This window comes from Malaclemys terrapin, chromosome 1 (assembly GCF_027887155.1).
Source record: "Malaclemys terrapin pileata isolate rMalTer1 chromosome 1, rMalTer1.hap1, whole genome shotgun sequence".
Lineage (NCBI taxonomy): Eukaryota > Metazoa > Chordata > Testudines > Emydidae > Malaclemys > Malaclemys terrapin.
Window position 1 is genome coordinate 15,705,606 of NC_071505.1, and position 27,372 is coordinate 15,732,977.

At 47.1% G+C, this 27,372-nt stretch overlaps 1 protein-coding gene across 3 annotated transcripts in view; it reads right to left on the reverse strand.

The window, feature by feature from the left end:
- Positions 1-27,372, reverse strand: part of FRMD4A (FERM domain containing 4A) — a 300,489-nt gene that overhangs the window by 21,345 nt on the left and 251,772 nt on the right. For all 3 annotated transcript variants that reach the window (XM_054016783.1, XM_054016776.1, XM_054016793.1), the window contains exons 13-16: positions 26,090-26,228; positions 16,805-16,946; positions 5,711-5,844; positions 2,247-2,369 (exon numbers count right to left, since the gene is read on the reverse strand). In XM_054016783.1, the coding sequence (XP_053872758.1) occupies positions 2,247-2,369; positions 5,711-5,844; positions 16,805-16,946; positions 26,090-26,228 (538 nt within the window). The remainder of the gene's footprint in view (positions 1-2,246; positions 2,370-5,710; positions 5,845-16,804; positions 16,947-26,089; positions 26,229-27,372) is intronic.

Genomic DNA, 27,372 nt, shown 5'->3' on the forward strand with positions numbered 1-27,372 from the left:
GGTTTTGTTTTGTAAAATGAGTTTTGCTTTGAAGATTTTATAAACTCTGTCAACACTAAACTTATTAATGGTGCATTCGACACAATGGAGGCTTAAGACGGAGAGCCCGATCTGACTTATTCTGGCAAAACACCCACTGAAAGTAAGCAAGGGTGGATTAAGGATAGTGCTAAGAGCGATTAATAATAAATCCAGCTAGGGCTCAGCCTTGCAGTCCTTACTCAGACAACACTCCCAGTGAAGATACTGAGAGCTTGGCTTCAATTGCAGCTTCTGGCCTTAATGTTTTTTTTCTAAATCACCCTTAACCTCATAAACAGCTGTCTTCATTTGCCTCTCCCCCAGTAATCTCTTTTCTGATGGATGCCTTTATGTGTGCTGCCTTGGAGCCCCAGGGAAGTCATTTGCCTTGTTGCCAACTCTCATGACATTTGATGTTTTACTCAAAGCCCCAGCTTCTGGAATCATGTGATCCTGAGAGAATCTCCACTTTCATTAAAAAAAAAAAAAAGTTTGTAGCCCTCATGGTTGCAGATCAAAGCTTGAAAACATGAGCCCTAAAGGCTCAAAAATCAGAAGACAAATCAGATCCCAACTTTTATCCTTTTTAAAAAGTTCATGATTTTTAAGACAGTCTCATGATTTGGCGGGGGAAGGGGAGAGGCAGAGTCAGCATTTTTTAACGCTTGAGGTTGGCAATCCTGTTTTACTGAAATGTATATTACCTGCAAAGGTGGAGAGTGGCTTTATCCGCTTTCCCTACAGAGGAGAATCATTCTCTTGCACGCATGGACCGTGCATCACTATTAATGGAAGGATCAAGAGGAAAACAGACTCCATCCAGCGTCCTTGGCCTGGAAGCCATCTCTTAACACTAAGGCCAGGTCTACACTGGCAGCGGCGTGTAGCATACGTGTAGTTACATGCTGCACTGAGAGGCAGGCTGTGTCCACACTGCAGTGTGTAGCTACACGTGTTAGGGAAAAGCTTTGGCAAGGGGAGGCAGTGGGAAAGGCTTCATCAACTCCCTGCTGTCAGAGCCTTTCACTCAGACTCTACACTGCCATATACCTGTGCAGGGAGGGGGGCTGAATGCATATGTACAGTACACGCCGCCGAAAAAGGTGCGCGTTGTAGATGTACCCCCAAGACGAGACATGAGAATTTGAAGATCCATTTATAACACTGCAGCCAACAGCGTGTAAAGCTTTTAGGAGTCAGGGCTTTCCTTGTAAAAGCCTAAAGAAAACGTGCTGGCTCATGAGGATTTTACTTCAGTGGAATTCCTCTCACAGGCTCCATCAAACACAAACCCCAAGAGCTTTGGTTGTTCATGGTTTAAGCAGAAAGAAAATGCTAACAATACAATAAAGGGTTAATTCTCCAGCTGACTCCGACCTTAAACCACAGATTCATTCCCTTCTATTATAAAAATAAAAGGAAACTCAAAACTAGAATATCCACAAGTGTCTTGAGACCAGTCTCCACAGACAATGGCTTTTCTGTGAATTCCGGTCCCGCCTTACAGCTGCTCCAGGGCTGTTTTCACAGCCATGATTCAAGGCACTGACCCAGCCAATTGTGGGAGAGAGAGCACAGAACAAACACTCCCAGGCAAACTTACACAAACACAAGTCAAGCTGCCGAGAGGCAGGGAGGATGGCTCCTTTGTTTAGGAGGAGGAGGTAAAGTGCGTTTGTCTTGCAATCACAGGACCAGTCCAAAGAATTGAACTGACACTTTATTAAAGGACTTTGGCGGAAACGGTATCGATTTTAGTACTGAGTAAGGACTATTGCAGGAAGGGAGGGAGAACAGCTTGGAACACTCAAAATGATACCAGAAGTGGTTTGAAAGACCAGAGCAACTCAGAACCCAATCCTGCTCCCCTTGGTCACATGAGTTATCTGGACCTGCACCAGCAATGTCATTCAGCTACCGGTGTGATTAAGGGCAGCTTGCATAGTTAACAGGATCAGAGCCATAAGTGACTCACCCAAAGCTACTTCCATTTGCCTGTGTCAGAGCCGGAACTGGAATTCAGGAGTTCCTGGCTCCCAGTTCTATGCTCAGACCAGCATGTTCTCTCACCTCTTCCTTCCCCCAAATACAAGCAAAGACGAGTAAATGAATAATAATAAAAAAAAGTTAAATTAAAAATTGTGGTTCCCGAGTAATAGGCTGAGAGATGTCCTAGACATAAGATAGATAGATAGATAGGACTGGACTGGAAGGCAAGTCCTCACCTCTCCTTTAGGCAGTATTTTCTGTTCATCCAGTTTAAAGGCCGTCCCTATTCTTCTCCTTACAATAGGTGGCTCCTCCCCTGGATCTAGGGGGTATTCCCTGGGCAGCTTTCCTGTGAGCTCCTGAAAACATAAGATGCTATTAGTGAGGAGGGGAATACGCAAAAGCAAACCCATCCCATGTATATTTTTAAAGTGCAGTAACACGCTGAAAAATGATTGTAAAAATGGCTCGGCCAGGATTCCATTGTTTATCATCTTTCAGTGACTCCATATCAAATATGCTCAGTTGATAAATATACAGAAGGTTTTTCTAACTTCCAGGCCTGTGAGCTCAGCCTGTGCGCTGAAAGTCAAGCGGAGTTCTTTTTTTTTGGCTTGTGCATCATCAACAGGAATATATATTCTGCAACTAGAAGAAAAATTAACGTGATCTGTCTGTCTAGGGTCTTAGGTGCTGCCCACCAGCAGGATGTCAGAGCGCGATGCATGAGCCAGAACAGATGCCAGCTCACATTTCTTCAGCAGTGTTGTCTCTATAGAGAAAACAGTTATTTTTGATGGAGAAGCCAGCAGATCTTACTCTGAATTCACACAAGGAGCAGAGCTGTCGAGTGCCACTTTTATAGTCATTTTTCTGATCGTAACTGCATGTTAAAATACTACAATCTAATTCATGAGCTGTCTGAGACAGCTGCAGTGAAAAATGGCAATTTAAAGCAGTGCCTGATACCTAAGTACCGGTATGATAGCATTTTGTGAATTGAAATCCTGGCCAAACTCCAAGCTATTGGAGCAAGATCAGTCTGAAAGGGTCATTTGCAAAGATTAGTGTGAAGCAGCAGACCCTGCAAACTTTCACAGCCAAGGGCTGTACACTGGAATAGATTTGAAGCAGGCAAAGGAGCAAGTCCCAGGATCGATGCTAACGCTGTGTTTTTTCTGATACGTACAATACATCTACCCCGATCTGAATTAAAGACATCCAAATGCCTGCAGAGAAAGGCAAGAGCGTTGCTACAAGGAACAACCCAGCTTCTCGAGCTGAACGGTCTCTGCAGTGAGGACAAAAGGCTTTTGTGTTCTGCATCACCAGCCTTGAGAGGATCCAGCTGGCAGAAAACTCTAAATCATCTGAATCCCATATAACAGCGGCTGACCTGAATGTGCAGCGTGGAGCTCGGCTCTCTGCCTCCTTCATGCCCCCACGACCCATTCCCTAATGGGGGCTTTCTTTCTACTGTTTTCAGGTCACTGGGAAATGAGGCCCTGGCCATTTCAGTCCCTCGCTTAAGCTTAAGCAGTTCCCAACACAATGAATTCCTAACCCAGCATTGCAATGAAGTGCACAATACCCCTTTTTCAAGGTTGTTTAAATGCTTCCCTCTCCAGAGGGGCTGTTTTAGAGCTTTTTCTGTAACACGTTTATCCTGTTGCACCAAATGGCTGGCTACCAATAGTGCATCAAGATACAGATTCTGGGTCTTTCTACTGAGCAGCAGAGGGATCCTTTATAACCCCGATCTTAACATGAAGTGCAGGGGTGGAGAACGAGTTACTACTTTAATGGCTCCTTTGCCAAGACTTTGCCCAAGGTTTTGTAAGGTTTTCTTAAACTGAAACGGATTTACAGGCAGGGGCCTGACATTTAATCTGAATTAATAAGTAAGTGAAGCAACATGATGCCACTGTTGTGAATGGTTTGGGCCATGCTAGTTTGATTAAGCCCATGCATTAACCCTTTTTTCTTCTCCTTGCCTGTCTCTGCCATCTTAACTCAGCAATTCCCACAGCAAACAAACCGATTCAGGACCTCCCGAGAGGAAATGTTTAAAATAAAAGAGCCAGTGAAACTTTTGACCACTTTCTGCAGCTGATCCAGGCTCCATGGTTTATGGACACTTGTGGTCTGACCTGATCCTGCAAACCTTACGCAAAAGAGTAGGCCCGTCGAAGCCAATTGAGACTTCATACATCAGGACTGCTCATGCGAGGAAGGGTTGTGGGATGAGGCCCACACATATTTCCTCTGACATCCTTTGTTGAAAAGCTGTTTTCCTCCTGCTTAACCCAGCTGGTGATCAAGCCAGAGCCAAGTCTAAACAAAGCGCAATGAGGTTTTTAAAAAATGGGCAATGGTTTTTTTTCTGTTTGTTTTTTAAAGTGAAACGCACTTTAAATATCCCAGCAACTTAAAGATCCCAGTACTACTGCCCAGAGCCAACTCTCCCATTCTCTATTCCTGGCAGTGATTTTTGTTAAATCTGGATTTTTCCAGGCCTGGGAAACGGGTGTTATGTATGCACGTGTGATCGAAGTGTAAACTTCATATAAGCTGCTGCTAATATTTATTATGTTTCCAGGCACAAATGCAGCAAGGATCCTAACTTCTCCAGCATTTGAAATGGTTTTACATTCACGCTGACCTGCTTTAAAACAAGTCAGTTTAAATCAACCCCAACAATAATTAAACAGACATATGCCACGTACAATATGACCTCATCCTATGGCACCCCGTTTGCCCCATGGTGATATTTAGGGCAGAAAGGTGATTTTCTCTTGACAACGTTACCTAACATTCTCTTCTACTAGTGATACTGATGATGTAGCCAAGGGACCTCCTCAGCATTTGTCATGTTACATACAGCTCAGTAAAGGGAAGACCCCAGCATGTCGCACACAAGCTCACCCCAAACTGTGCTCTTTGTATTTGGGGGGGCCCCAAACTGTGGTGATTTAACCCCCATGCCAGGCAATGGGACTGCACTGTGAAATAGCTGGGCTTTGGCAGAGCATGCTGGGAAATGAACATGTAAAGTTCATTGCATCTGAAGAAGTGAGGTTCTTACCCACGAAAGCTTACGCTCCCAATACTTCTGTTAGTCTTAAAGGTGCCACAGGACCCTCTGTTGCTTTTAACATGTAAAGAGTGCACCTGAGGCCATGTCTACACTAAGAAAAGAGGTGAGTTATCTCATGTGTTACAAACACACCTTTCTCCTACTGAAGATGAGGACCAAGTGGCATATACCGGGCCAGGTGACCACACTACGGCTAGACCGGATGTGCCATCTATAGGCCTGAGCCTATTCCCATTGAAGTCAATGGCAGACTGCCCATTGGGAGCCCTGTTGAAGGACGGTGAGTATCTTCTAAGCATCCACCACTCATGACGACTTCAATAGGAGCTGCAGATGCTCAGCACCTTGCTGGATCAGGCCTTATGGGTGCACAACTGGCTTGGGCGTGCGTCCAGCTTCTCTAGTGTAAAAAGGGCCTTGTGCAGCACTAGCTATGAAATGCCTGGGGATCACTCAGTCCTTGGGGCCCACACACTTTGCGAGATATGATTTAGGAAGGCTTTACCTCTCCTTCCAGCCTCCATCCATTTTCAAATGAAGCTGTGAGCATATAAAAATACAAGCCAGAACATTTTCCAGGGTTATACAATTTCTATTGCCTACCGCTTCTCGGAGACACAGTTTCTTTAGCTCCTCCAGTCGCTGGCGCAGTGTCTCTTCCAGAGCTTCCTGCCTGGATTTCAATGCAGCCAGCATGTCTTTCTTGGCAGACTGAGAGCTATCTGACTCTTGGGAACCTGTCAATAAACAATGATTTCACTAGGCCAGCTGACAGCAGAACACACATCTGGAGCATTAATGAATTTCACCAAAGCCTACACTTTGGATGGGAGCGTTCCAAAAAAGAATCAGACTATGAAATGAAGCAGGTGTTACACAGTCATGTTTGTTTATGACAAGTTCTTAATACTTAAACTAACAGAATGAGGTCAAACCTCTGAGCATAAAGAGATTTGTGATTCTCTTCTCTGTAAATAAAAACAATCAGGTAATTTTTTAAAGCTCCTCTTGAAAATACTACGTACAGTTCTTACGAAAGCTCCCAACAGCAAACAGAATTTACAAAGCATAGAAAACACATGTTCATAGCTTAAAGGCCAGAAGAAACCATCACAATCATCTATTCTAACCTCCTGTATAGAATTTCACCCAATGATTGCTGCATCTAGCCCAATTACTTGTGGTTAATTCTAACCACGCAGAAGAAATGTAGTAACCGAAGCTAGATTTTTGCAAAATAGAAACGAAGTTAAAAACCCCCAATAGCTAACAGAAGGTCTTTTCATGGCAGCTGTTGTTTCCCATGAATATATATGCCACGATGTTCAAAACTGGATGCATAAAACCATATTTAGATGCCTAAATAAGGGGTCTGATTTCCAAGTGACAAGCACCCAGCAGCTCCCACTGAAGTCAATGTATTACATTGTTGTAAATCCAGAATTAACTGACATCAGAATCTGGCCTTCAGATTTTGTGTTCATCTGTACTTTGATTCTTTTCAAAAGAGGTATTGACTGATCGCCTTATTTAATTTCACCGCTGAACGGCACACACATCTTTGTTCAGGGCCTCCCTGTTCAAGGGAGTTGTGATTTTGGTTGCATCCATTTTCGGAGGCCCAACTTGAGGCATCTTTAAAGGGGCTTGCTTTTCAAAAAGTGTTGAGCATCCAGCCTCTGAAAATCCTGGCCCTTTAAGGTGTCTCAAGATGAGCTCCACTTTCAAATCTAGTCCTGTCTACACTACAGGACTTAACTGCCATTCTCCTACACCAGTTTTCTGATGCTGCCCCTGCAAAGCAATGGAGTGCAGAATCAGGCTCTTATTATCTACCTTAGTCAGATTTTCCAAAAGGCTTTAACCAAACCTCAGCTAGCATGCCTGTGAGCGTAAGGACGAAGCTTAGCACGCCTGCGAGTATAAGGACCTACAGGTGCACTTTCAGTACTGACACCTAAGCATGCAGTCAGTATTCTCAGTCTGGGTTTGTCGAAAGCTTTGCTGAGGTTCTGAAAACCTTTGGAGTGACTCTAGGGGCAAATTTATAGCTTTGCATCAAAACCTGATGAAACTTGTGCTTTCAGCTACATTTTGCTTTGAGTTTCTTTGCTCCTACTTTTCTTTCAGATACTTGAAGTGGGAAAAGGGACTACAAAATATACTGGAGGGAAACATCCCACACTAGCCCAAAGGGGGATGGAGCTTCTCCATCGCTACTTTCTGCGACTTGCACACCGTAAAACAACATGCGCTTGTTCTGCACAATGAGCCTCTCCTATGCAACGTGCGTGTATTTACAGTGTTTACTGGGATGTGTTGGAAGTGCAAAACCAGAATGGAGGTCTCTAGAGATCAGCTGGACTCTAGGACAGGATGGGTGCCCTTTTACAATGCGTCACCAGCAAAAATCAAGACAACTCAATGGGAACGTGGAGCGCATTTATCCAGACATGAAATTAAGAGCATCAAGTGGATTTCGCTCGCGTCTTTTTATAGCCTTAACCACAAGTAAGGCCCAGGGTAACACAAGTTCAAGCCAGGGAATGCTCCTAAAGGAATTTCCATTTTGCATTCGAGCTGGCAGGGTAAATCCTCTCTAGCACCTCCCTAATAATAATTGCAGCGAGCACTTACTGGCAGCGGGCGAACTGCTGAACTCTTCTGCTCCACGGCTGATGAACTGCTGACCTCCAACAACAAGCTGCTCATGATTCCGGCAGATGTTTTGCTCCTTTCTTTTTCTTTTAGAGTAACTGGCTGGAGCCCTTTTTCCTTTCTCTGTTTTCCTTTCTCCTTCCGCTCTTCTCCCCACCCAAATTTAATTTATTTTTAAATTTTATATATATATAAAACCACCTATCACCACAGTAGCTAGACGGATGCTTCGGTTGCAATATTTAAAAACACATAAACTATATGCACCGCACCCAGCAGTTGGATGCTTGACCTGACACCTCTAATTATGGGCGTGTCTACTCTAGAGAATTAAACTGCTTGTGTAATTGAACTGGTTGTACTGAACTGATTTAAGCACAGTTCATTGCATCCACACTAGCTGTGCTGTATCAGTTTAAAAGCCATACTAGCCTTGTTCAAAACCCTTTCAGTTGCAATGCTTTCTGGGTACCCATCTCACAGTTCCTGGTATAGCTCCTAGAAGCAATGAATTCTGGGAGATTTCAAAAGGCCACCGATACACTGTGGGATAAGTAGGGGGAGGACTAGCGGAACTATTTCAGCTTGTCCACATTCACATTGGCACTAAAGCAGTTCAGAATGAAATGGGTTATTAGACTAATCTACTCCAACCGGGTCTTCAAATGATAAAGTTGTGTAGCGTAGACAAGTCTTGTATGACTGAGGACAGGGAGTTCTTAGTTCAGGGCCCTCAATGCTAGACTTTGCTTGGTCTGACAGAGTCCATGTCTGTTAACCTCTCAGGCATTTTGCAAGATCTATCTATTACCAGAGCCCTTTTCTGAGGAGATAGGATGAGCTGGGCTTTCTGTTTGAGTTCTCTTTCATAATCCCCCCTTTTTTCTTAATGAACGTTTGGATTATTTTTGCATTTCCTAGGATTTTGTGGGCCTGATTCTCACCTCACTTGCACTGGTGTAAACCAAGAGCAAACTCCATCAAAGCCAATTGAGTCACACTAGCATAAGATGGCTGCCAGGGAGAGACCTCAGCTCTGAATTTTTGTGTGCCTAGAGTGTCCATGAGAAGCTCTGTATATACTGAGAAAATTACTGACGCTAGCAAACCTGTGACCACAGCCAAATGTCAGACCAAACGCAAATGAAGAACCAATAATCAGAACAAAGCAAGAGACCATAAAACAAACAAACACTAAACCAAACCAACCAACTAGATGCTACACAAAATAAATACATCAGCCTTACTTAATGCCATTGAATTCAGGCCCACCAAGGCCTTCCAAAGAGGACTATTAGCTGAGAAAAGTTCACTTGCAAACTGATTTCCACCATACAAACCAAGAGAAGGTGTTTTCTATTGATCTTACCTGCCACGAGGAGCTACACCTTTATGGAACAGTCATATTGAAATTCAATAGAAATCCATAAATTTCCTGTATGGTTTTTGGACCATCCTATGGAATTTATCGGAAAATTATACAGAATGGTTCAAAAGACCTTTTGAAGGTTAGGACTCACCAAATTCTATAAGGTTTCTACAGTCATTCCTTTAGAATCCTGTTAAGGCCCTGATTCAGCAAGAGATGTAATCATCGAGAATTCAGCATGGGAATAGCTCCATTGATATGCTTAAATACTTTGCAGAATGGGACCTACAGTTATATACAGACCTATGGTTTAATTCCTATTGAATCCTACATGCCTCTTCTCCCAATTATATGGTGACCGGTATAAGTCACGGCATTTAGACACACAAGGAATGCCAGATTGGTTCATGTTATGTCTCTTACATCCAACTTCGGGTCAAATTTCTGCTCTCAGTTACCTGATTACTTCTTGTCTCAGGGACATCAATGGGAATTACAGCTGTGAAGCTGGGAGGAGAGTTTGGTCCTTTCTGAACAATTTACACCCAATGCGTAACTTACACAACTGCTTACATCACTGCTGAACGTTTCCTGTAGCGATTAATGGCCTGATTCAGTTCTTGCTTAGGCAAATCAGGAGTAACTCCAATGGTGTTACACTAGTATAGAACTAATGTGAGAGCTGGGAGTGTCAGACCCCAAGTGAATTTACCAAGGGCCGGGATGGAGTCTCCATTACTGGCAATTTTTAAATCAAGCGGAATTTGTTCTAAAAGATCTGCTCTGGGAATTACTTTGGGGAAGTTCTATGACCTGTGTTATACAGGAGGTCAGACTAGATGGTCCCTTCTGGCATAGGAATCTGATCAACACAACACAATGAGTCAGAGGAAGATTTGCAATTGGAATTCAGGAGCTCCTAGTTCCCACCCCTGTGCATGTGCCTCGAGAGTAGACCCTGCTGCCACTAAGCCAGGGTGTGCTTTGATAGTTTGAATAGGTATGTTTATTGCTTTCAATATATTATAATTAATTATTATTATTATTGTTTGTATTCCAGTAGCTTCTAGAGGGCCCCACTGAGCCAGGCACTCTACACACAGGCAGAGCAAGAGACAATCCCTGGCCTGAGGAACTTAGTCAGATAGACGTCACGGTCAAAGGTGGGGGAGGAAAGGGGTTTAATAATAAAAAACAAAGTGATGGTTTAGCAATGTCATGTTAGTTCTATGATTTTTCTGAGGGAGGTACGGGGTTAGTTTAATTTTATTTATTCATTCTCTGCATTAAATATCTTCTAGGCTAGTAGTGGGGACAGGAGGGAAGGCAGGAAGCGATCAAGTAAAAGGAAAGACCAAGGAAGGGAGAGGCGACATTGAGGGGAAAGAGAGAAGGAAGTAGAGGATCACGGAGAGCAAGAGGAATGAGACTGGTTTAGTGACTGTCAGGGATGGGGCTGGAGCCAGCAGCAGAGGGGGGAAGAATGTCCAGAGTTTTCATAGGCCAGTGACATCACCTGTGCTCCAGATGTGGGATTGTGGATGGCTCGTTGATGCATTTATTTCTTGCTTTTCACAAGCTTAATGTCACAAGCAAAACACAATCTAAGCAGGGCAATGATTCATGCTGTATCCTGTGGCCTGGCTGCCAGCTCTAGTCTCCTGGCCCAAAGCAGGCATTTCATCCAAGTCCACGTGGAGCTGGGACTGACAGTGCACAGTACGCTCCCCACGCCACAACACGGCATGATTCATGGCTGCAGGATGTTGGGGAATGATTGAATAAAAGCCACTATCGCCCAGCTCTGACTAACAAATAGGATATCCTCCTTAGCGACGGCCAGAGACCCGCTCCTGGCTTTCCAGTGTCCATCTGGAACTATTCAGAACAGGATGCACACAGATCCTGCCGAGCGACTGCTCTTCATTAGTCACTTTGCTCATCTGCCTTTCCATAGACGGGACTAGTTGCTGTTTACTAACTAAAACACTTAGTGTAGAGTAGTAGGAAGTTTACCGCTACGGATATAGCGGACGTGAGGGGTGAACTGCCATACTGGGAAGGAAATATCCATCTGCAGGACTAAGGCATTTTCAGATATAAGCAGGCATATTTACAGGAAACCTACCATTGCAGAAGTAACCGTGTCTATGCCATGCCATGAGGGAAGGGGATGGGTTATTTTAACACTTACATGTGCAAAGATAAAGCAAAAGTATACCTCTTCTCTACTCCAACAAGCTCTCCTCTGCTCACCAACCTCCCATTGAAATGAATGGGACTTCTCCAGGGAGAGGGGACTGCAGGATCAGGCCCACACAGATGCATGGTAGCCCACTGACAGGGAGACATGGTCAGAGCAGTGCAAACCTTCACTACAAAGCCAAGAATAATGCCATGCTCAGCTGGATTCATGTTAAATTGCAAACTGTTGAGTTAAACCAGTGATAGACCCAAATCAAAACCCTTGATTTGAAGGTCATGGGCCTTGTCTGATCTCATTTACATGGCTGTATCTCTGTTGACTTCACTGCATTTACTCCTGCTTTAAACCAGAGTGAGATCAGAACCAGACCTCACATCTCTACCATTGACAGAACTAACACTTCATATCCAAACAGCCCTAAATGTTAGGTTCCAAATCCAGGTCAGACCCTGGCCCAAACTTCAGGGTATTCTGATTCAACACGATGCTCTGCAGAGAGAGGTTTGAGCCCTGAACTCGGCTCAGTTCACTGGTTGGTCCAGGATTTTGGTTGAGGCCTTTCTCTGCTCAAAAGATGGGCCAAGGTTCTAAATAATGAGATATCCATCTCCTAGAACTGGAAGGGACCTTGAAAGGTCATTGAGTCCAACCCCCTACCTTCACTAGCAGGACCAAGTACTGATTTTGCCCCAGATCCCTAAGTGGCCCCCTCAAGGATTGAACTCACAACCCTGGATTTAGCAGGGCAATGCTCAAACCACTGAGCTATTCCTCCCCCTTCCCTTCATGGGAGATGTTCTAAAAGTGCAGATGGGAGTCAGACATTTAACTTACAGGTTTGCATCAAAGACTCATAAGGAGAGAGGCAGCATGATCTAGTGGATGGGGAACTGGCTGGGGTGTCAGGAGACCTGGGTTCTATTCCTGACTCTGCTGCTGACTTGCCCTCTGTTTCTCCACTCACCCTTTGTCTGTCCTGTTTATAGTGACAGCAAGCTCTTCAGGGAGGGAGAGTCTCTCACAATGTCTTTAGATGGTACCTAGCACAATGGGTGCCCCATCTCCGTTGGGACTTTTATGTGTTGCTATAATAAATAATAATAATTTGTGGTTTCATGTGTCATCTACATAAAACCAGGGGACACTTGGCAGTGCCAATCTGAGCTTCTCACCATGGTTTTTGGCTTGTTCCTTTAGGAGGAGCCAGCTGAAGACAGGGAACTTAGGGGAAGACATGAAGAAACTCCAAGGAAAAGAGGAGAGAAAAACAAGGAGCAGGAAAGAGGGCCCAGCAGTGAAAAAGAGAAACATTTTCTATTTTCCCCGTGATTCATGATAACTCCATGTATTTATAGTCTGGAAATTTACAGCGGCCTCACTCAACTCTCATTCTCTTGAGATCCATAAATGGTAGCCCTCAGCTACAACGATAACACATCATTGTTAGGATCATGTATTAATAATCGTCAGCACAAAGGGAGGAAATGCAAAACGTTTGGGGGCAGCCCGGGGAATGCGCTGAGCATCCATGACCGTTGCACTCCCAGTTCTAGTCTGCTCACATTAAGCAATGGTTAGGGGCTTGATCAGTCTGACTCTAAGGAGAGATGAACCCAGCAAAGTTTCTGTGCTTATCAGAAAGTTGAGTAAACCCAAACTTCAGCCCTCGTTAATGGAATGGGCTCTACCGGCACAGGAGGAAGCAACGAGAGGTCTGATCCAGGGCCTGCTGAGGTGAGTGGTGTCTTCCCACTCACTACATTGGGTTCTGGATCCAGCCCCAAGCTGCCTACTCTTCCCTGCCGAGAAGAACGAACTCCTGCAGCACGGGGTGTTTTGTGTTTGTACAGGATCTAGCACAATGGGGTCAGGGCCATGAGTAGGTGCTACAGTAATACAAATAATTCTCATGCGTCAGCCATAAGCAGCCAACCTGCTCCTCCCCCCTAGGCAGCAGTTATGGCTTCCCAACGTGCACGTGGGATCAGTGTTGGGTTCTTAGGAACCCTGGGCTAGATCATTCTTGGGGACCCAAAGTCCTCTAAAGCGCTCCTCCTTCCTACAGATCCCCTTTGTCTCTCCCCTCCTTCATTAGCTAAGGCATCACAGCTGCAGCCACCAGACAGTAGCAAGCTCCTCTGTTAAATCTGAGACTGTCCTGAATATGAGGGGCCTTTGATCAGAGGTTTGGTGGAGCCCAAAAGCTGGCTCTGAGTACGGGTCTCTAACAGGGCAGCTGGAAGCTGACGTTCCATCTTGTCACACCGGGAGCACAGCATAAACCTTCACCAAAGCAAATTCACATACACCTGGGTTTTAGGCGTACACTCAACTGCAGCTGGATCCATCTGAACCACCTGCCCAGCCCCAGGTCATTTACCTCCGCATGCTCTCCGTCACCATGGCAAGCCTACTGAACATGTAAACCCAACACTCCAAATTTATCCAGGCTGACTGGGTTTTAAGCAGGGTGTACAAAATAACGGGCAAAGATCTGCTGTCAGTGGGGTTGCTCTGGGTTTACACTGGTGTAATCGAGATCAGGATTTGGCCTAAAGATGTTTTGGGGCCGGATTTTCTCCTGACTTCCACCTGTGAAAATCAGGGCTAACCCAGCGAAGTCAATGGAGTCAAGACTGGTGGGAGCACAGAATCCGGCACTCTGAATTCCTCGGTATGGGGGCGAGGTTGAAAGTCAGCATACTAACACAAACACCGCATTGGGAATGCTGCCAGCAGGGCCGGGATCTCTGGAGGGGCTCTTAGCATTTCCTGGGCTACTTGACGTTATTTGCTTTCAGCAGTGGGAGAGCCAAACAAACAAAGAACTCCAACAACCCAACACCACACCAGAAACTGCCCAGCCACTGCAGTGCCTTGAACCGACACTTGGCACAAACAGTGGATTGTGCGCTGCGTCCCGAGGGACAGGAGAAACAGAAAGGCCTCTCTGTGCACAGGCTAGGAAGAGAATTCCAAAACAAGTTGTTCTCGACCGCAGCCGGCTTAAAACGTAACTCTCATTGCCTGTTTTTGAGGAGTTTCAAGCTAGCCACAGAGGACATACTGCTGCATAGTTGATGTATAGAGTCAGTATGGATTTGGTTCTGTAGGCTGTGGTCTTCAGAGGGTACATTTCCCTCTGTAATTATGAAAAGATCCTTCTCCCATGTCACACGTTTCCATGCTTATGGATTTTAATGAGTCTAAGTGACGTCGTCTACACTTCACTTAAATGACCCATCATTGTGATAATAATGCTTTACACTCCCGGCGAGCTTTTCGAGTTTGCAGCCCTTTACAAAGCATTAGCCCTCACACCACTCCTAGGAGGTACGTGATCACTGCTGTACAGAGGGTAAAGTTGAGGCACAGAGGGGTTCAGAGATTTGCCCAGCTCACGCAGGCAGGAAGTGGTGGAACCAGGAATAGACCCATAGGCAGCAGGTGGTTAGGGCCAGAGCAGACTCAACCCTCCCAAATCTATTTTTGAGCCACCCTGCTGCCCGTGTGCATGCCCAGATCAGCAGGGGAAGCCCCATGTCTAGTGGGTCCAGGGGCAGGATGGGGTGTCAAGGGGTGTGGGTCCTGCCCGCTCGCTGGATTCCTGGAAGGTGGAGCTAGATTCCTCAGTCCCCAGGGGGTGCTGGCTCTTGACTGGTGCCTCCAGGGAAGGTTTGATGAGACAGGGCAAGAGTCCCAGGCATGGGGAAGGGATCCTGAGGTGACTGGAGGGGAGAGTCCCAGACCAAAGGAGGGGGATACTGAGGGGATGGGGAGAGGTCCTGAGGGGATGGGGGAGATCCTGAGGGGATGAGGAGGGGGAAGGAGAATTCCAGGAGATGTGGGAGGTCCTGAAGGGTTGGGGGAAAAGGGGCATCCCAGGCAGTGGTGCTGGAGCAATGTTTATAGTGGGGGTGCTGAAGGCGGAAACCATGTATTTGGTTGTTATTGCTACTTCTAGCCAGGGGTGCAGCAGCACTCCCAGCACCCCTAGTTTCAGCACCTACGGTCCCAGGGGAAGGGGGAGACCCTGAGGTAAATGGGGGGAAAGGAGTGTCCCAGGAGGAAGGGGGAGATCCTACGGGGATATGGGAAAAGGAGAATTCTGGAGGAGGGAGGAGATCCTGGTGCTGGTGTGGGAGAAGGAGAGTCCCAGAGGAGGAGGGGAGACCCTGAGGTGATGTGGGGGGGTGAGAAGGGGAGTCCCAGAGAAGGGGGGAGATCTGTGGTTATGGGGAGGAGAAAGGGAGTCCAAGGATAGGGGGTGGACTCTGAGGTGATGGAGGGTAGAAGGGAAGTCCCGGGGATGGTAGAGATCTTGAGGCCCTGTGTCTGTCTGGCAGTGCCAGGGCCAGGAAGGGGGCAGAGTGGGGCATTGCGAATGGAGGATTTTGCCTGAGCGTGGATACATGCCTCAGATGACACTGTGGTGGGCTCCTCCAAAGCAGCGAGGGAGAGTGCAGGGTGGGCTTTGCTGCCTGCAAGAATATTTTCACCAGTTGCCTATGAATAGACCTCAGGCTCCTGACTCCCAGTCCCCAGTGGTGGAATCCCTTTGACAGGCATCCCTGTTTGGCTTCTGCCATAATTACTGATGATTCCACTTTATAAAGAAGCCAAACTAAGGGGCGTCTAATCCCTCATGCCGCTACATTCCTATTTTGAACCCACTAGCTCAATCGGAGCCAGCGCAGGTATGTCTACTTGGACTGGAAACGACAGCTTCCAGTTCCCCTTCACCCTGCAGCCTGTCACACACTGAACATCTTGACAGAAGCATCTAAGCATCTTCCACACAAAGAAACCTTATAAAACTTGGGGCACTAGGCAGTTTCTAGGCGAACGGAGCCTGGAAACTGGCTCTTTGGGGAGCTGAGAGGCCAGATGAGCAGGGGGCACTAGCTGGAAGATGGAGAATGAATTTCAGCGGCTAAGAGGCAAGGCAGAATCAATGCAGCATCTCTAGAGGAGATTCTGCCTTTCTCCTACTAGGAGCCCTCTTTAATCCCCCAGCATGCGCTTCCCAAATGAGCCGCAATGGCTGATGGAGGTTGTGAGAGACAGGCTGGGTAGCAGTAGGGAGGTGGGTGCGTGAGGGATTTGGGGGAGCAGGGTGTGGGGATAGGTCAGGTAGCAGCAGGGAGCTGAGAAGACTGGAGATGGCATCTTGGGGAGAAAGAGGAAACTAGCAGTGAGGATGGGAATGGGGTCACATTGGAGCCTGGATCTCTTGTTGGGTGGTGATGGTGGTGGTGGTGGGGTGGGGGATGAGAGACAGGTATCACATACCCAGAGAGACAGAAGCTGAAAGAAAGAATCTTGTTAATGTCAGATTCATTTCTGAAGGGCCCCTCACCTCACCTAGCAGCTCTTACCTAATACAAAGCTACATCTTCCTCTTTTCTCCAGCAGAGGGGCAGGAACCCGTATTTCGCTCGCAGTTACAAGGAGAAGGACTTACCGGATGACAAAAGACTGCCACTGCTGCCGCTGATAATTTTGCCTTTGCTTCCCATGTTGGCTAGTTTCGAAGTCTTCAGCGTTCCAGTTTCAGTCAGGTCAATAGCGATTTCACTTAGGCTTCTCGCAGCATGAATCTTGGACTGGGAATAGACACAGAGCTGTGTTTTACAGTCTGGCGTTTCTTTAAGTGTCACAGAAGCAAAGAATCATTTCACCGCAACAGGAAACAGGCCCTCAAAAGCCACCTCCGATTATTTTCCAAGAATGGAAGGAAACTGGCACTTGAATGCCCACGTTGTCTACTGCCCTTGTTGTGTTTAGAATCTGGGGGCAATTCTGCCATTGCTTCTTGGTTCGTTAATATCTCTGCATTGCCAGGGACTCCCTTCCCCCGTTCCTGGGCCTTAAATCAAAGAACCACATCCAGAGAATCTGAATGTTAAGAGCTATAGTAAGAAAACCACCAAAAATGCCAACGTAATTAGCATCCTTCTTGTTGGGTAGCCTCAGTGCAGAAGCCATCCAGTGCCCACTAAATCAACAGGACTCTTTCCATTGGCGGCAGTCAGCTTTGTAGCTGGGCCTGAATGAGCACGAAGATTTCCTTATGCCCCCACACAGTCCCTACATAATAAGGGTTGGGAACATTGGTAGGAAAATGTGGCGCCCATGATGTATTTGTTAAGAACAGAGGACTTCACCCTGCAGGGCTGTATAAAGCTCTACCACAGAAAGCAATGCGAGGCCTCAGTCCTTTACAATGGTTGTGCAGACTACAGGCTTGTCTTCACTGCAATGGTTAGCTGGAGTTACTCCACTAGCCCACTTCGGCGGAGAGTGGCCACACTGTGAAACAACACGTTAGCCACATGGAGGGCTTTGACTAGCAGCACAGCGGGACTGGATCAGCGGAGCCGTTGGATTAGCAGCCGATGAGTTGTGCTAACTTGAGTTGCAGCCGGTAGCTGCATCCCCACTGCATTACTAGCTCTAGGGTCAGCAGGACTAGCGCTTTCAACCTGCCCACACCCCAGATGGGCCAGCTAGCTGGAGTTGAAAGCACCACTTAGCTCAAGCTGGAGATATCTGCATGTGCACAGGAGGTCGGTTAGGGCCAACACTCAATGTATATCATGAGTGATGCTGCAGTGAAGACAAGCCCTAGATCCTAGCAGTGTTTTGTAAGTACATGACAATTTTAGTCAATTATTGTGTCTAGAATACCCACCTCATCTACCTTACAATAGGAATTGCCAGATTGCCAATGGTCAGTCTAGCTACATATCCTGTCTCTGATAGGGTCCAGCTCCAGATGCTTTAGAGCAGTGGTTCTCAAACTTTAGTAATCCGAGGATCCCCATTTTGATTTAAAAATTTTCATGGACTCCCCCCCCACCCCAAACCGGCTTCCAGTTTTTCCTGGGGGTGCTTAGCCCCAAGACTCGCTCCCACTCCACCCTTTCCCCTAAGGCCCCATCCCCACCCTACCTCTTTCCGTCCCCCCCCACTGCCCTCCCTCTTTCCGCCCCGTCCCGAGCGCACCCCGTCCTGCTTCTCCCCCTCCCTCCCAGCACCTCCTGCACGCTGCGGAACAGCTGTTCTGCGGCGTGCAGGAGGCACTGGGGGGGGGGAGTTGATCAGCAGGGGCTTGTGGACTCCCTGGAGTACCCTTGCAGACCCCCAGGGGTCCGAGGACCCGTTTGAGAATCACTGCTTTAGAGAAATGTGCAAGAAACCCCATATCAGGCAGTTATGGAAGAATCAGCCCATGTGGAAAGTTTCTTCCCCCCCCTTCAATTAAGGACTGGCTTATGCAGGGCTAGATTAATCTTTTGTGGGCCCCGCCCCGTGCTCCATCCCGAGGCCCTGCCCCCGCTTGGCCTTTCCCCCCCGCACCCTGAGGTCCCGACCCCACTCGGCCTGTTCCCTCTGAGGCCCTGTCCATGCTTAGCCTCTTCCCCCCAAAGGTCCCACCCGCCACTCACACAGGGAGGAGGGGGCGGAGAGGAGTGAGCAGGGGACTGGGGGAGAAGGGGGTGGAGAGGAGTGAGTGGGGTCTCGGGGGGAAGAGGCTGAGCGGGGCGGGGTCTCGTGGGCGGAGTGTGGGGTGCAGGGCCACGGTCTGGGCGCCGGGGCCCCTTGTGACTGTGGGCCCACCACCACAGCGCCATTGTAAACCCAGTATTGGGCTTATGTCTTGAACCCTATTCTGTACGGTTATTAAATCCACTAAATAAACTAAAAAGCCAGGCTAAGCAAACAGAAATTCCTACACCAAAAAGAACCCAATTGGATGTGATTTGAGCACGCTGGACATGGACCTGAGAGCTGCTATTCAGCCTCCACTATGGAAACTGGTTTTTCTTTCAGACTACAGTAACTCCTCACTTAAAGTCGTCCCGGTTAACGTTGTTTTGTTGCTGATCAATTAGGCAACATGCTCATTTAAAATTGTGCAATGCTCCCTTACAAAGTTGTTTGGCAGCCGCTTGCTTTGTCCACTGCTTGCAGGAAGAGCAGCCCGTTGGAACTAGCTGGTGGGGGCTTGGAACCAGGGTGGACCAGCAGCCCCCCATCAGCTCCCTACTCCCCGAAGTTCCCTGTGCAGCAGCCACCCAGCAGGCTACCAATTGCCGGCAGATCAGCAGTCCCTCCCCCCACTGCCAAGTGCTGCTCCTGCCCTTGCTGTGAGGGGAGGGGGGAAGAGGGGGACTAATGTCAGGGTGTCCCCATCCCCCCTACTCCTGCCCCCCACTTGCCCCTTCTCCATATAGAGCAGGGGGGAGACACAACAGGGCTCAGGACAGAGAGAGCTGGCGGCAGCTGCTGTCTCAACTTCCTGATCTTTTTAAAGGCAATGTACTTAGAATGTGGTATCAGCGTACCTAAAGGGGCAATGCGCATCTCTCTCTCTCTCCCACACACAGGGTGTGTGTCTCTGTCTGCCATGCTGTCTCCCCTCCCTCCATTCCTGCTGCCTTGTAGAGTGTGAGGCTATATTAACAACGTGTTAACCATTGAAGGCTCAGCCGAATGCTAGTTCATCATTTAGCAGTAAGGCATTCCCTGGGAAATATCCCACCCTCTGACTTCACCACCTCAACCAAGCTTCACAATCGTCATTGCTGTGTACAGTATTTAATTGTTTGTTTAAAACTTAAACTCTCTCTGTGTGTGTGTAGGGGAGTGAAGGGGGGGGATGTATTATATATAATATAGTTTTTGTCTGGTGAAAAAAAATTCCCTGAAACTTAACCCCCCACCCCACCATTTACATTAATTCTTATGGAGAAATTGGATTCGTTTAACATCGTTTCGCTTAAAGTCACATTTTTCAGGAACATAACTACAACGTTAAGCGAGGAGTTACTGTAGTTTTGAACCTAATGTTCTTTTAACAGCTAACCCCCAGTTTTATAAAGATCTTGGGGGAGGCTTCCCATCTGAACACTTTGTAAAATCCTGGTTTCAGACACTGGGTGCCCGGGCCCAGCTCATAAGAACCTGAACCTCCACTGCTGTGTGGAGCTTCAAGTAATGCAACCCCAAGGACATGCTGACCTTTGGTTAACCTGGAGTTTCTATTAACTCAGAGAACTGGTGTCACACTGTGCCAAACAATCTGGGATTTGCCGCTGGCCTGAAAGCCTTCATTTCGTGTTTCATGTTTGGGCCCAGTTGTGGAACCTGTACTTCCATTGGTAGGCATGTATATTAGCGGACCCATTTGATGCAGTAGGACTACTTGGGTGAGTAATTCCTCCCCCAGGTTAGGAGGGGTACTATAGTTTGGCCTTAATGTTTTCAAGTGGCAACTGTTCACAATGTTTGGAAGTCTGCTTTGGACAGGCACCCAAAAGCTAGGCTGCTTGTACCCACTGGAATGAAAACAGGGAATCCTAGAAATCTTGCAAGAGAATCTGTTCCTAGGAGATATCCAGCCTGCTTTGCACTCTGAAAAAGTTCAGATAGTTTAGATAGGTGAAGGAAGGAACCATGATCTAGCACAGGGAAAGGAGAGTTCTGTGCTCCTTTTTGGCTCTTACTAATTTGCCATGTGACCTTGGGCAAGTCACTTAACCTCTCTGCCTCAGTTTCCACATCTGTGGAATAATAAAGGGGATAAAATGGATCCCTACTTCATGGCGGGTTTTAGGCTTAATTCATGACTATATGTAAACACAGTGCTTTGAGATCCTCAGATGGAAGGTGCTAGAGAAGTATTACTAGTCACACATCCTCTATCTATCTTAGGTATTTATGTGACATTCATTACTGTAATATCTGAGCACCTCACCATTTTTAACATATTTAACCCCATAACACCCCTGTGAGATAGGGAACTGCTATTAACCCCATTTTACAGATGGAGACCTGAGGCACAGAGAGATTACGGACTGAATGCTCGAAAGGAGTTAGGCTGCTTTTGAGCATTCAGCCCTAAGTGACTTGTCAAGGTCACACAAAACCTCTAGAGTGGAATGGAACCTAGATCTCTCAATGCCTAGCCGAGCCTCCTACCCATTCAGCATTCCTCTCCAATAGTACCTGCATCACCTCAAGTAAGAAACATGGCAGGGGGGGACAGTCGTTCAGCATCTTGGCCTTGCTGTTTCGGGTCAAAACCAAGAAGTGCTGAGGCACGTGAAACTGAACAATATTTTTAACAACTTTTGAAGGTTGAATTCCAGTTCTAGCTGGTGGGTCAGGTCGCTTCTTATTTTGTCTGAACTGGCTGTCCAGTTACTGACCATGCGCCTGGGCAGGACCTGCTTGATATTTGGCCGTCTACTAGTCTGATTTTCAAGAGTGACAAGTCTTTGATCTATTCACACATTAGTGGCTTCTTAGCCCCATACAGCATTTGCATTACAACTTCAATGAGAAGCACTGAGGGCCAACCCCACTGACCTCCAGAATAGAAACTGGGCCCATCTATCAGACTGCGCACTGGCTAATGTACTTATAGAACAATGCTGAGCAGAGGCAGTAATACTGGATGGTACAGTCCCTTACTGGCATGCTGGGAACATGCCCTCCTTTGTACGTGCGTGTGTAAAGTTAGTGCTGATAAAGATCCTGGCCAGAAGTTCCTGGAGCCTGAAGTCCGCTACTCATTCAGACAACGGCAAGTACAACTGAGAACGGGCAATGTAAGCTTCCCCAGTGAAAGGCCTGATCCAAAGCCCACTGAAGTCAGAGGAAAGACGCCTGTTAACTTTAACAGGTTTGGATAGGACTCACTAACGTACCTAGAGGGAACACTTCTATAAAGGAGAAGGGGTTAGTTTCTACACTGCTTCTATCCTTGGCCTCTCAGCTGCCTTACAATGATGACGATTAACTTATGGGTTTCTTGTTCTTTGGGGGGAACAGGACTCAAATCAATTAACTCATTTCACAGAGGCCACTGAACAGCTAGCTATGAGACCTGGGCTGGATTTGTACCGGCAGCCCAGCAGTTAAAGGCTAGACTATATCCCGTTACCACTCCCCTGGGCCATTCAGTCCCCCAATTCTGAAAATGTTTAATGAATCATTGCACAGACCTGGCAAGTCTCATTTCTTTGGAGGGAGACTTGCTCGTTTGGGATTAATTTCAAAGCAGTTTTTAAGATCAGTGGTGCCCTTCCAATGAGGTCAGATGGTCTACGGAACCTGCAGTGGCACGAGGGATGGATTGACACCATGGATCAGTTTGGCCTTCTCACTTGTGCTGAAGGATTTTGTGCTGCGTGTGTTTCAACGGGACATTTAGAATCTCCCTCATCTTTTCTGACCTTTTAACTCATTTAAGCTCCATGCAACTGGAGAGCCCTATTGAATTCCAGAGCATCTGTGTTATCAGAAAGTCCTACAAAAACAAGTCTCTTGAGGCCAATAGGGCAAACGTTTGACTGACTTAGTGTAGTCACCAGTGCATAGACATTAGGGTGACCAGACAGCAAATGTGAAAAAACGGGACGGGGATGGGGCGGTAATAGGAGCATATATAAAAAAAGGATCAAAAAATCGGGACCGTCCCTATAAAATCGGGACATCTGGTCACCCTAATAAACATGGCTCTTTGCCTTGCTGAGTTTGTCTGCTCTGTGCAGAAAAATGGGGAACGGACAAGAATTTTGCACCCTGAAGAGTTCATTCAGAGCGCTGGAAGTCTTGTCCATTTCCACATTCTGCTTGAATTCCAGAACAGAGCAGATAGAAACGGCAGCAGTAAGAGTTCAGGGTCTCCATGGACTGGCAAAATGTTCAATTGTGCACAGGATTGTGAACAAAATCTGTGGATTGGTTTTGCTGTAAGTGGCTCAAAACCAACGCATATTATTTATCTTGTTTTTTAAATCCAGCAGATTGGCTTTGCAAGCAGAGCTGTGCCCAACATCAGAGCAACATCTGAAAAGATGCAGGACTTGCTTGGTTTCAGGTTTTGTTATGAACTCAGAATTCAAGCCTGGTTTGTCAGAATGTATTGTGTCATACAGTGCCGCATCTAATCTCATCTCAATCGCTAGGACCAATCTGGGCCCAGTTTTGAGCAAGTTTCAGCAGGTTTATTGTCTTGTGACAAAACCATGTGAAATGACAAGTTTTGATGCAAAACCAGGGAGTCCTGTACGTTTTGCTTTCAAGTTGGGATTAATGTAAAGCTGCAACTGAGGGCTTGTCTACACTGCAAAGTTGTTGACAAAACTTTTGTCTTTCACGGATATTTAAAAAAGCCCCCCAGCGAAAGGCAAAAGTTTTGTCGACTTGGCAGTGTGAATGTGGCTTTGTCCTGCTGACAATGCTAACGCCGCTCGCGGGGCTGGAAGTATTTTGTCGGCAAAAGTGCCGACAAAGTACCGAAAAACAGCATTTCCATACGCTGACTTTTAAAGCTGCGTGGTGTAGACAAGCCCTCAGAGTGAAATTTAAAGGGGTGCAAACCCATGTGAACAAAAAACCCTAAGAACTGAAGCCATCAAGTATCTCACAGCTCCACTTTGGGGTGTCCATTGCTGGTTTCACAAAACAAACACACCCAGGAACAACACTTGGATCAGCAGGACTAATCAAACAGATCAATGAAACTTAAATGGGCCCAGATGAGAAGTTTATACATCAATCTTGGCAATGTCCCTTAAAGATGGGGACAACAGGCTAAAATCCCGACCCTTTAAGAGAAAGGGACAAAAATATTTGGGTGTATTAACATCAAAGCAATAGCATGACAGCTGGGATTATTGTGACAAAGCACTTTGACAGGGTCACAAACATGACTGATTAACTGATGATGGCTGGTGGGCGGTGTTGCCCGTGGGCGTGAGAGAGACAGATCAGATGCACACTCACAATCTGAAACACAATCTGCTGGCAACAAAAGAAGCTAGCCATGAGAAGTTCCTGACACTCAAAACCCACCCTCCCACCAAGAGGAGGGGAATCTGATTTTGTTTGTTGGTTGCTTCTGATTTTTAAAAAGAGCTAGGCACTTTGAAAGTTCCCACAGGCTCTAATGTCCCAGGCTATGTACAGGTTTCTCCTATTCACAGCTGCGTAGGGAGGTGAGGAAAGTGCAGCTGCCCATGATGTCCACCTGGAAGGCAAAGCTCTAGTGCTGGAAGTGGGGAAAATAAAGCCAGAAGATGAAAGGATTGAGCACATCTCCCTGGAAGTGGGGCACAAAGGATATGAATATTTGGAACTTCCTGGGGAACGAGGGGAGAGCAGATGAGGGTTAAAGAATCTGGTGCCCCCAACTAGACAATTCCTACAGTGCCTCCAAGCTTTGTTACACCAGCAATGTTCATATTTAAAAGGACATCACCTGTTTAAAAATCATATGTCTGTCTGAAAATGATCTCCCTGCTGCTCTTCCAGGATGGGGGTACATCTAAAATTATAACTGAACGGGATTAGAGGGGGAAAATACACTCTTCTTTATTTTTTGAGGTTGTTTCCATTGTACATTGGCAGCACTTTGTAGGCTATGTCTACACTATAAAGGTAAGTCGACCTGTGTTAGGTTGACTTACAGCCACCACATTAATTACTGCAGTGGCTGATGTTCTCACCAGAGTGCTTCCACCAACTGAAGAGAGGCAGTGTGGGGGGGCTAAGAGCAAGGGCTGTCAGCGCCAAGCAGCTCCCCACTGGGAGCCCAGCTGCCCTCTGGAGCGTCTCACACCCGGCTTTCAGCCAGGAGTGGGGAGGAGGCGGGGGAAGCTGCCCAGAGGCGAGGAGATCCGCACTGGGAGTCCAGTCAGCTGCCATGCTCCCAGCAAGGAGCAGGGACCCCAGAGGGCAGCAGGGCTCGCAGCGGGGAGCCCTTGCAGCAGCCCAAGCCGGGAGCCTGGGTGGCTGCTGGCTTGGAACGGAGACCAGGCAGCAGCCCGGGGCCTGGCTTTGGAGCCATGGCATTGACAAGAATGACAGCCAATAGCCGACGTAAGGAACACAATGTCTACACAGACACTGGGTTGCCCTAACTGTACAAACATAAGCCCTATGCCTCTTGTGGAGGTGGTTTTATTATGTCGGCCTAGCAGGGCAGTTACGTCGGCAGGAGTGTCAAGCATCAGAGGGGTAGCCATGTTAGTCTGTATCCACAAAAACAATGAGGAGTCCGGTGGCACCTTAAAGACTAACAGATGTATTTGGGCATAAGCTTTTGTGGGTAAAAAACAAAAGCTTATGCCCAAATAAATCTGTTAGTCTTTACGGTATCACCGGACTCCTCGTTGTTTTTATTGGCAGGAAGAGCATTTCAGTGTGTACACCTCCACTGTTTTGTCAACAAAAACCGTGTAGTGTAGACAAGACCTAAATGTTTCACTTATATGGTCAGTTAGCCAGTTTGTCCTTCACACCGCAAAAGGGGGGAGAAAAACTATTCCCCTAGGAAAGTGTGATTCTAACACCACAGAACTGGCGGGAGGGGGGAGGACAGGCTTCAGAGGCAGATGTAGAACCTGAAAGTACTTTTAACTGATTTATTTGAAACGGATCTTACTTCACGGTGGTATCCCTTTGAGAACTGGCAAATACGCTGAAACAATACGGAGAGGAACTCAGTCACGTTTGGCTATTCTGGTTTGTTTCAACTAAGCCCCCAGACCCAACCTGACAGGCCTTTGGGGAAATCAAACTCCCTTGTTCTAGCACAGACCGACAATATTTTAAGCCATTCCACCCTCATTTTGTTAGAAGTACAGAATGAGGCAGTCCACCTGCAGGTCGAAAATGTGGTGAGTGAGCGGAAGTCATCTACAGCACGCTCTCCTTCCAGTGAGCATCTTACCTTACTCTGCTTTCTGTCCAGGTAGAACTGGTGCTGGCTAATGGCCATAGCCCAAATGGACTTGATCAATGCAGGACAGGCGTACCATGTATGCACGGCAATGCCACTGTGCCCAAACGTTCTCCTGGTCACAGACGCCCTAGACAAGAGGATAGAATGAGCTGTGTTTATGCCAGGGTCTCCTCTGACTCTAAGCGGAGAAGGAAAAAAATGATCAAACAGCAGGTTGGGCTGCAGAATAAAACCAAGGACCGTGCCGAAAAAGCTGCTCCCCTTATTATTCTGGGCTAAGGGAAATTCACAGAAGGGAAATGATGGCCACCTACAGTCACTGAGCCTTCATTTTACGTTACACATCGACTTGCAAGCTGCAAGAGCTGAAAAGCACTAATAGTGATTACAACAATATCTCAGGGGTAATATGGTCTAGTGGACAGAGTTTGGATTGGAGTCAGGACTCCTGGGTTCTCTTCCAACCTCTGCTTTTGATGCACTGCACATCCTTTGGAAGTCACTAAGTCCAAAGCTTTTAAAAGTAGGCATCTCCATCTTCCCTGGACATAACATTTGGCTCAAGCCACTAGTCTATGAAGTCCAGCACCCTCCCTGACAAAAAACCCTCCTTGGTCAGGTAAAGGGGTCCCTTTAACTGACACTGGCTCGGAGTAGTGGGGGAGGCCAGTACTTCCTCCCTTGGTATCCTGCTGTTAATTAATTTATCTCGTTAGACGGACCTCACACTTGGTAAAGCAACCCCCATCCTTTCATGTATTTATACCTGCTCCTGTATTTTTCACTTCATGCAGCTGATGCAGTGGGCTGTAGCCCACGAAAGCTTATGCCCAAATAAATTTGTTAGTCTCTAAGGTACCGCAAGGACTACTCGTTGTTTTAGGATAACACAGAAACCTGATACTAATTGTCATGGACTTTTGCCTATGGTGTGCGGCCGGGCAATGAAGGGTGGTAGCGAGGTGGTGCAGTAGTGGGGGGTGTCAATGCACAGTGCAGGGGGTGGTGAGGTAGTATAGCCGTGCTACACATGGGGTGGTGAGGGGGGGAATCTGTGGTATGCAGGGGTGGGGAGGGTGTGCAGCCGTGCAATGGACAAGAGTGAGCAAGGGGATTTTTCTCTGATGCCCAGAGGTGATAACATTCCCTGCTGAAGCACAGGTTCCCCCCCACACACACACTCTGACCCCCTCTCTTCCATCGTCTCTTGGCTACAGCTTTAACTGTCTCTTCAGCATCCTAACTTTCACCTCCAATTAAACGCTAGATCT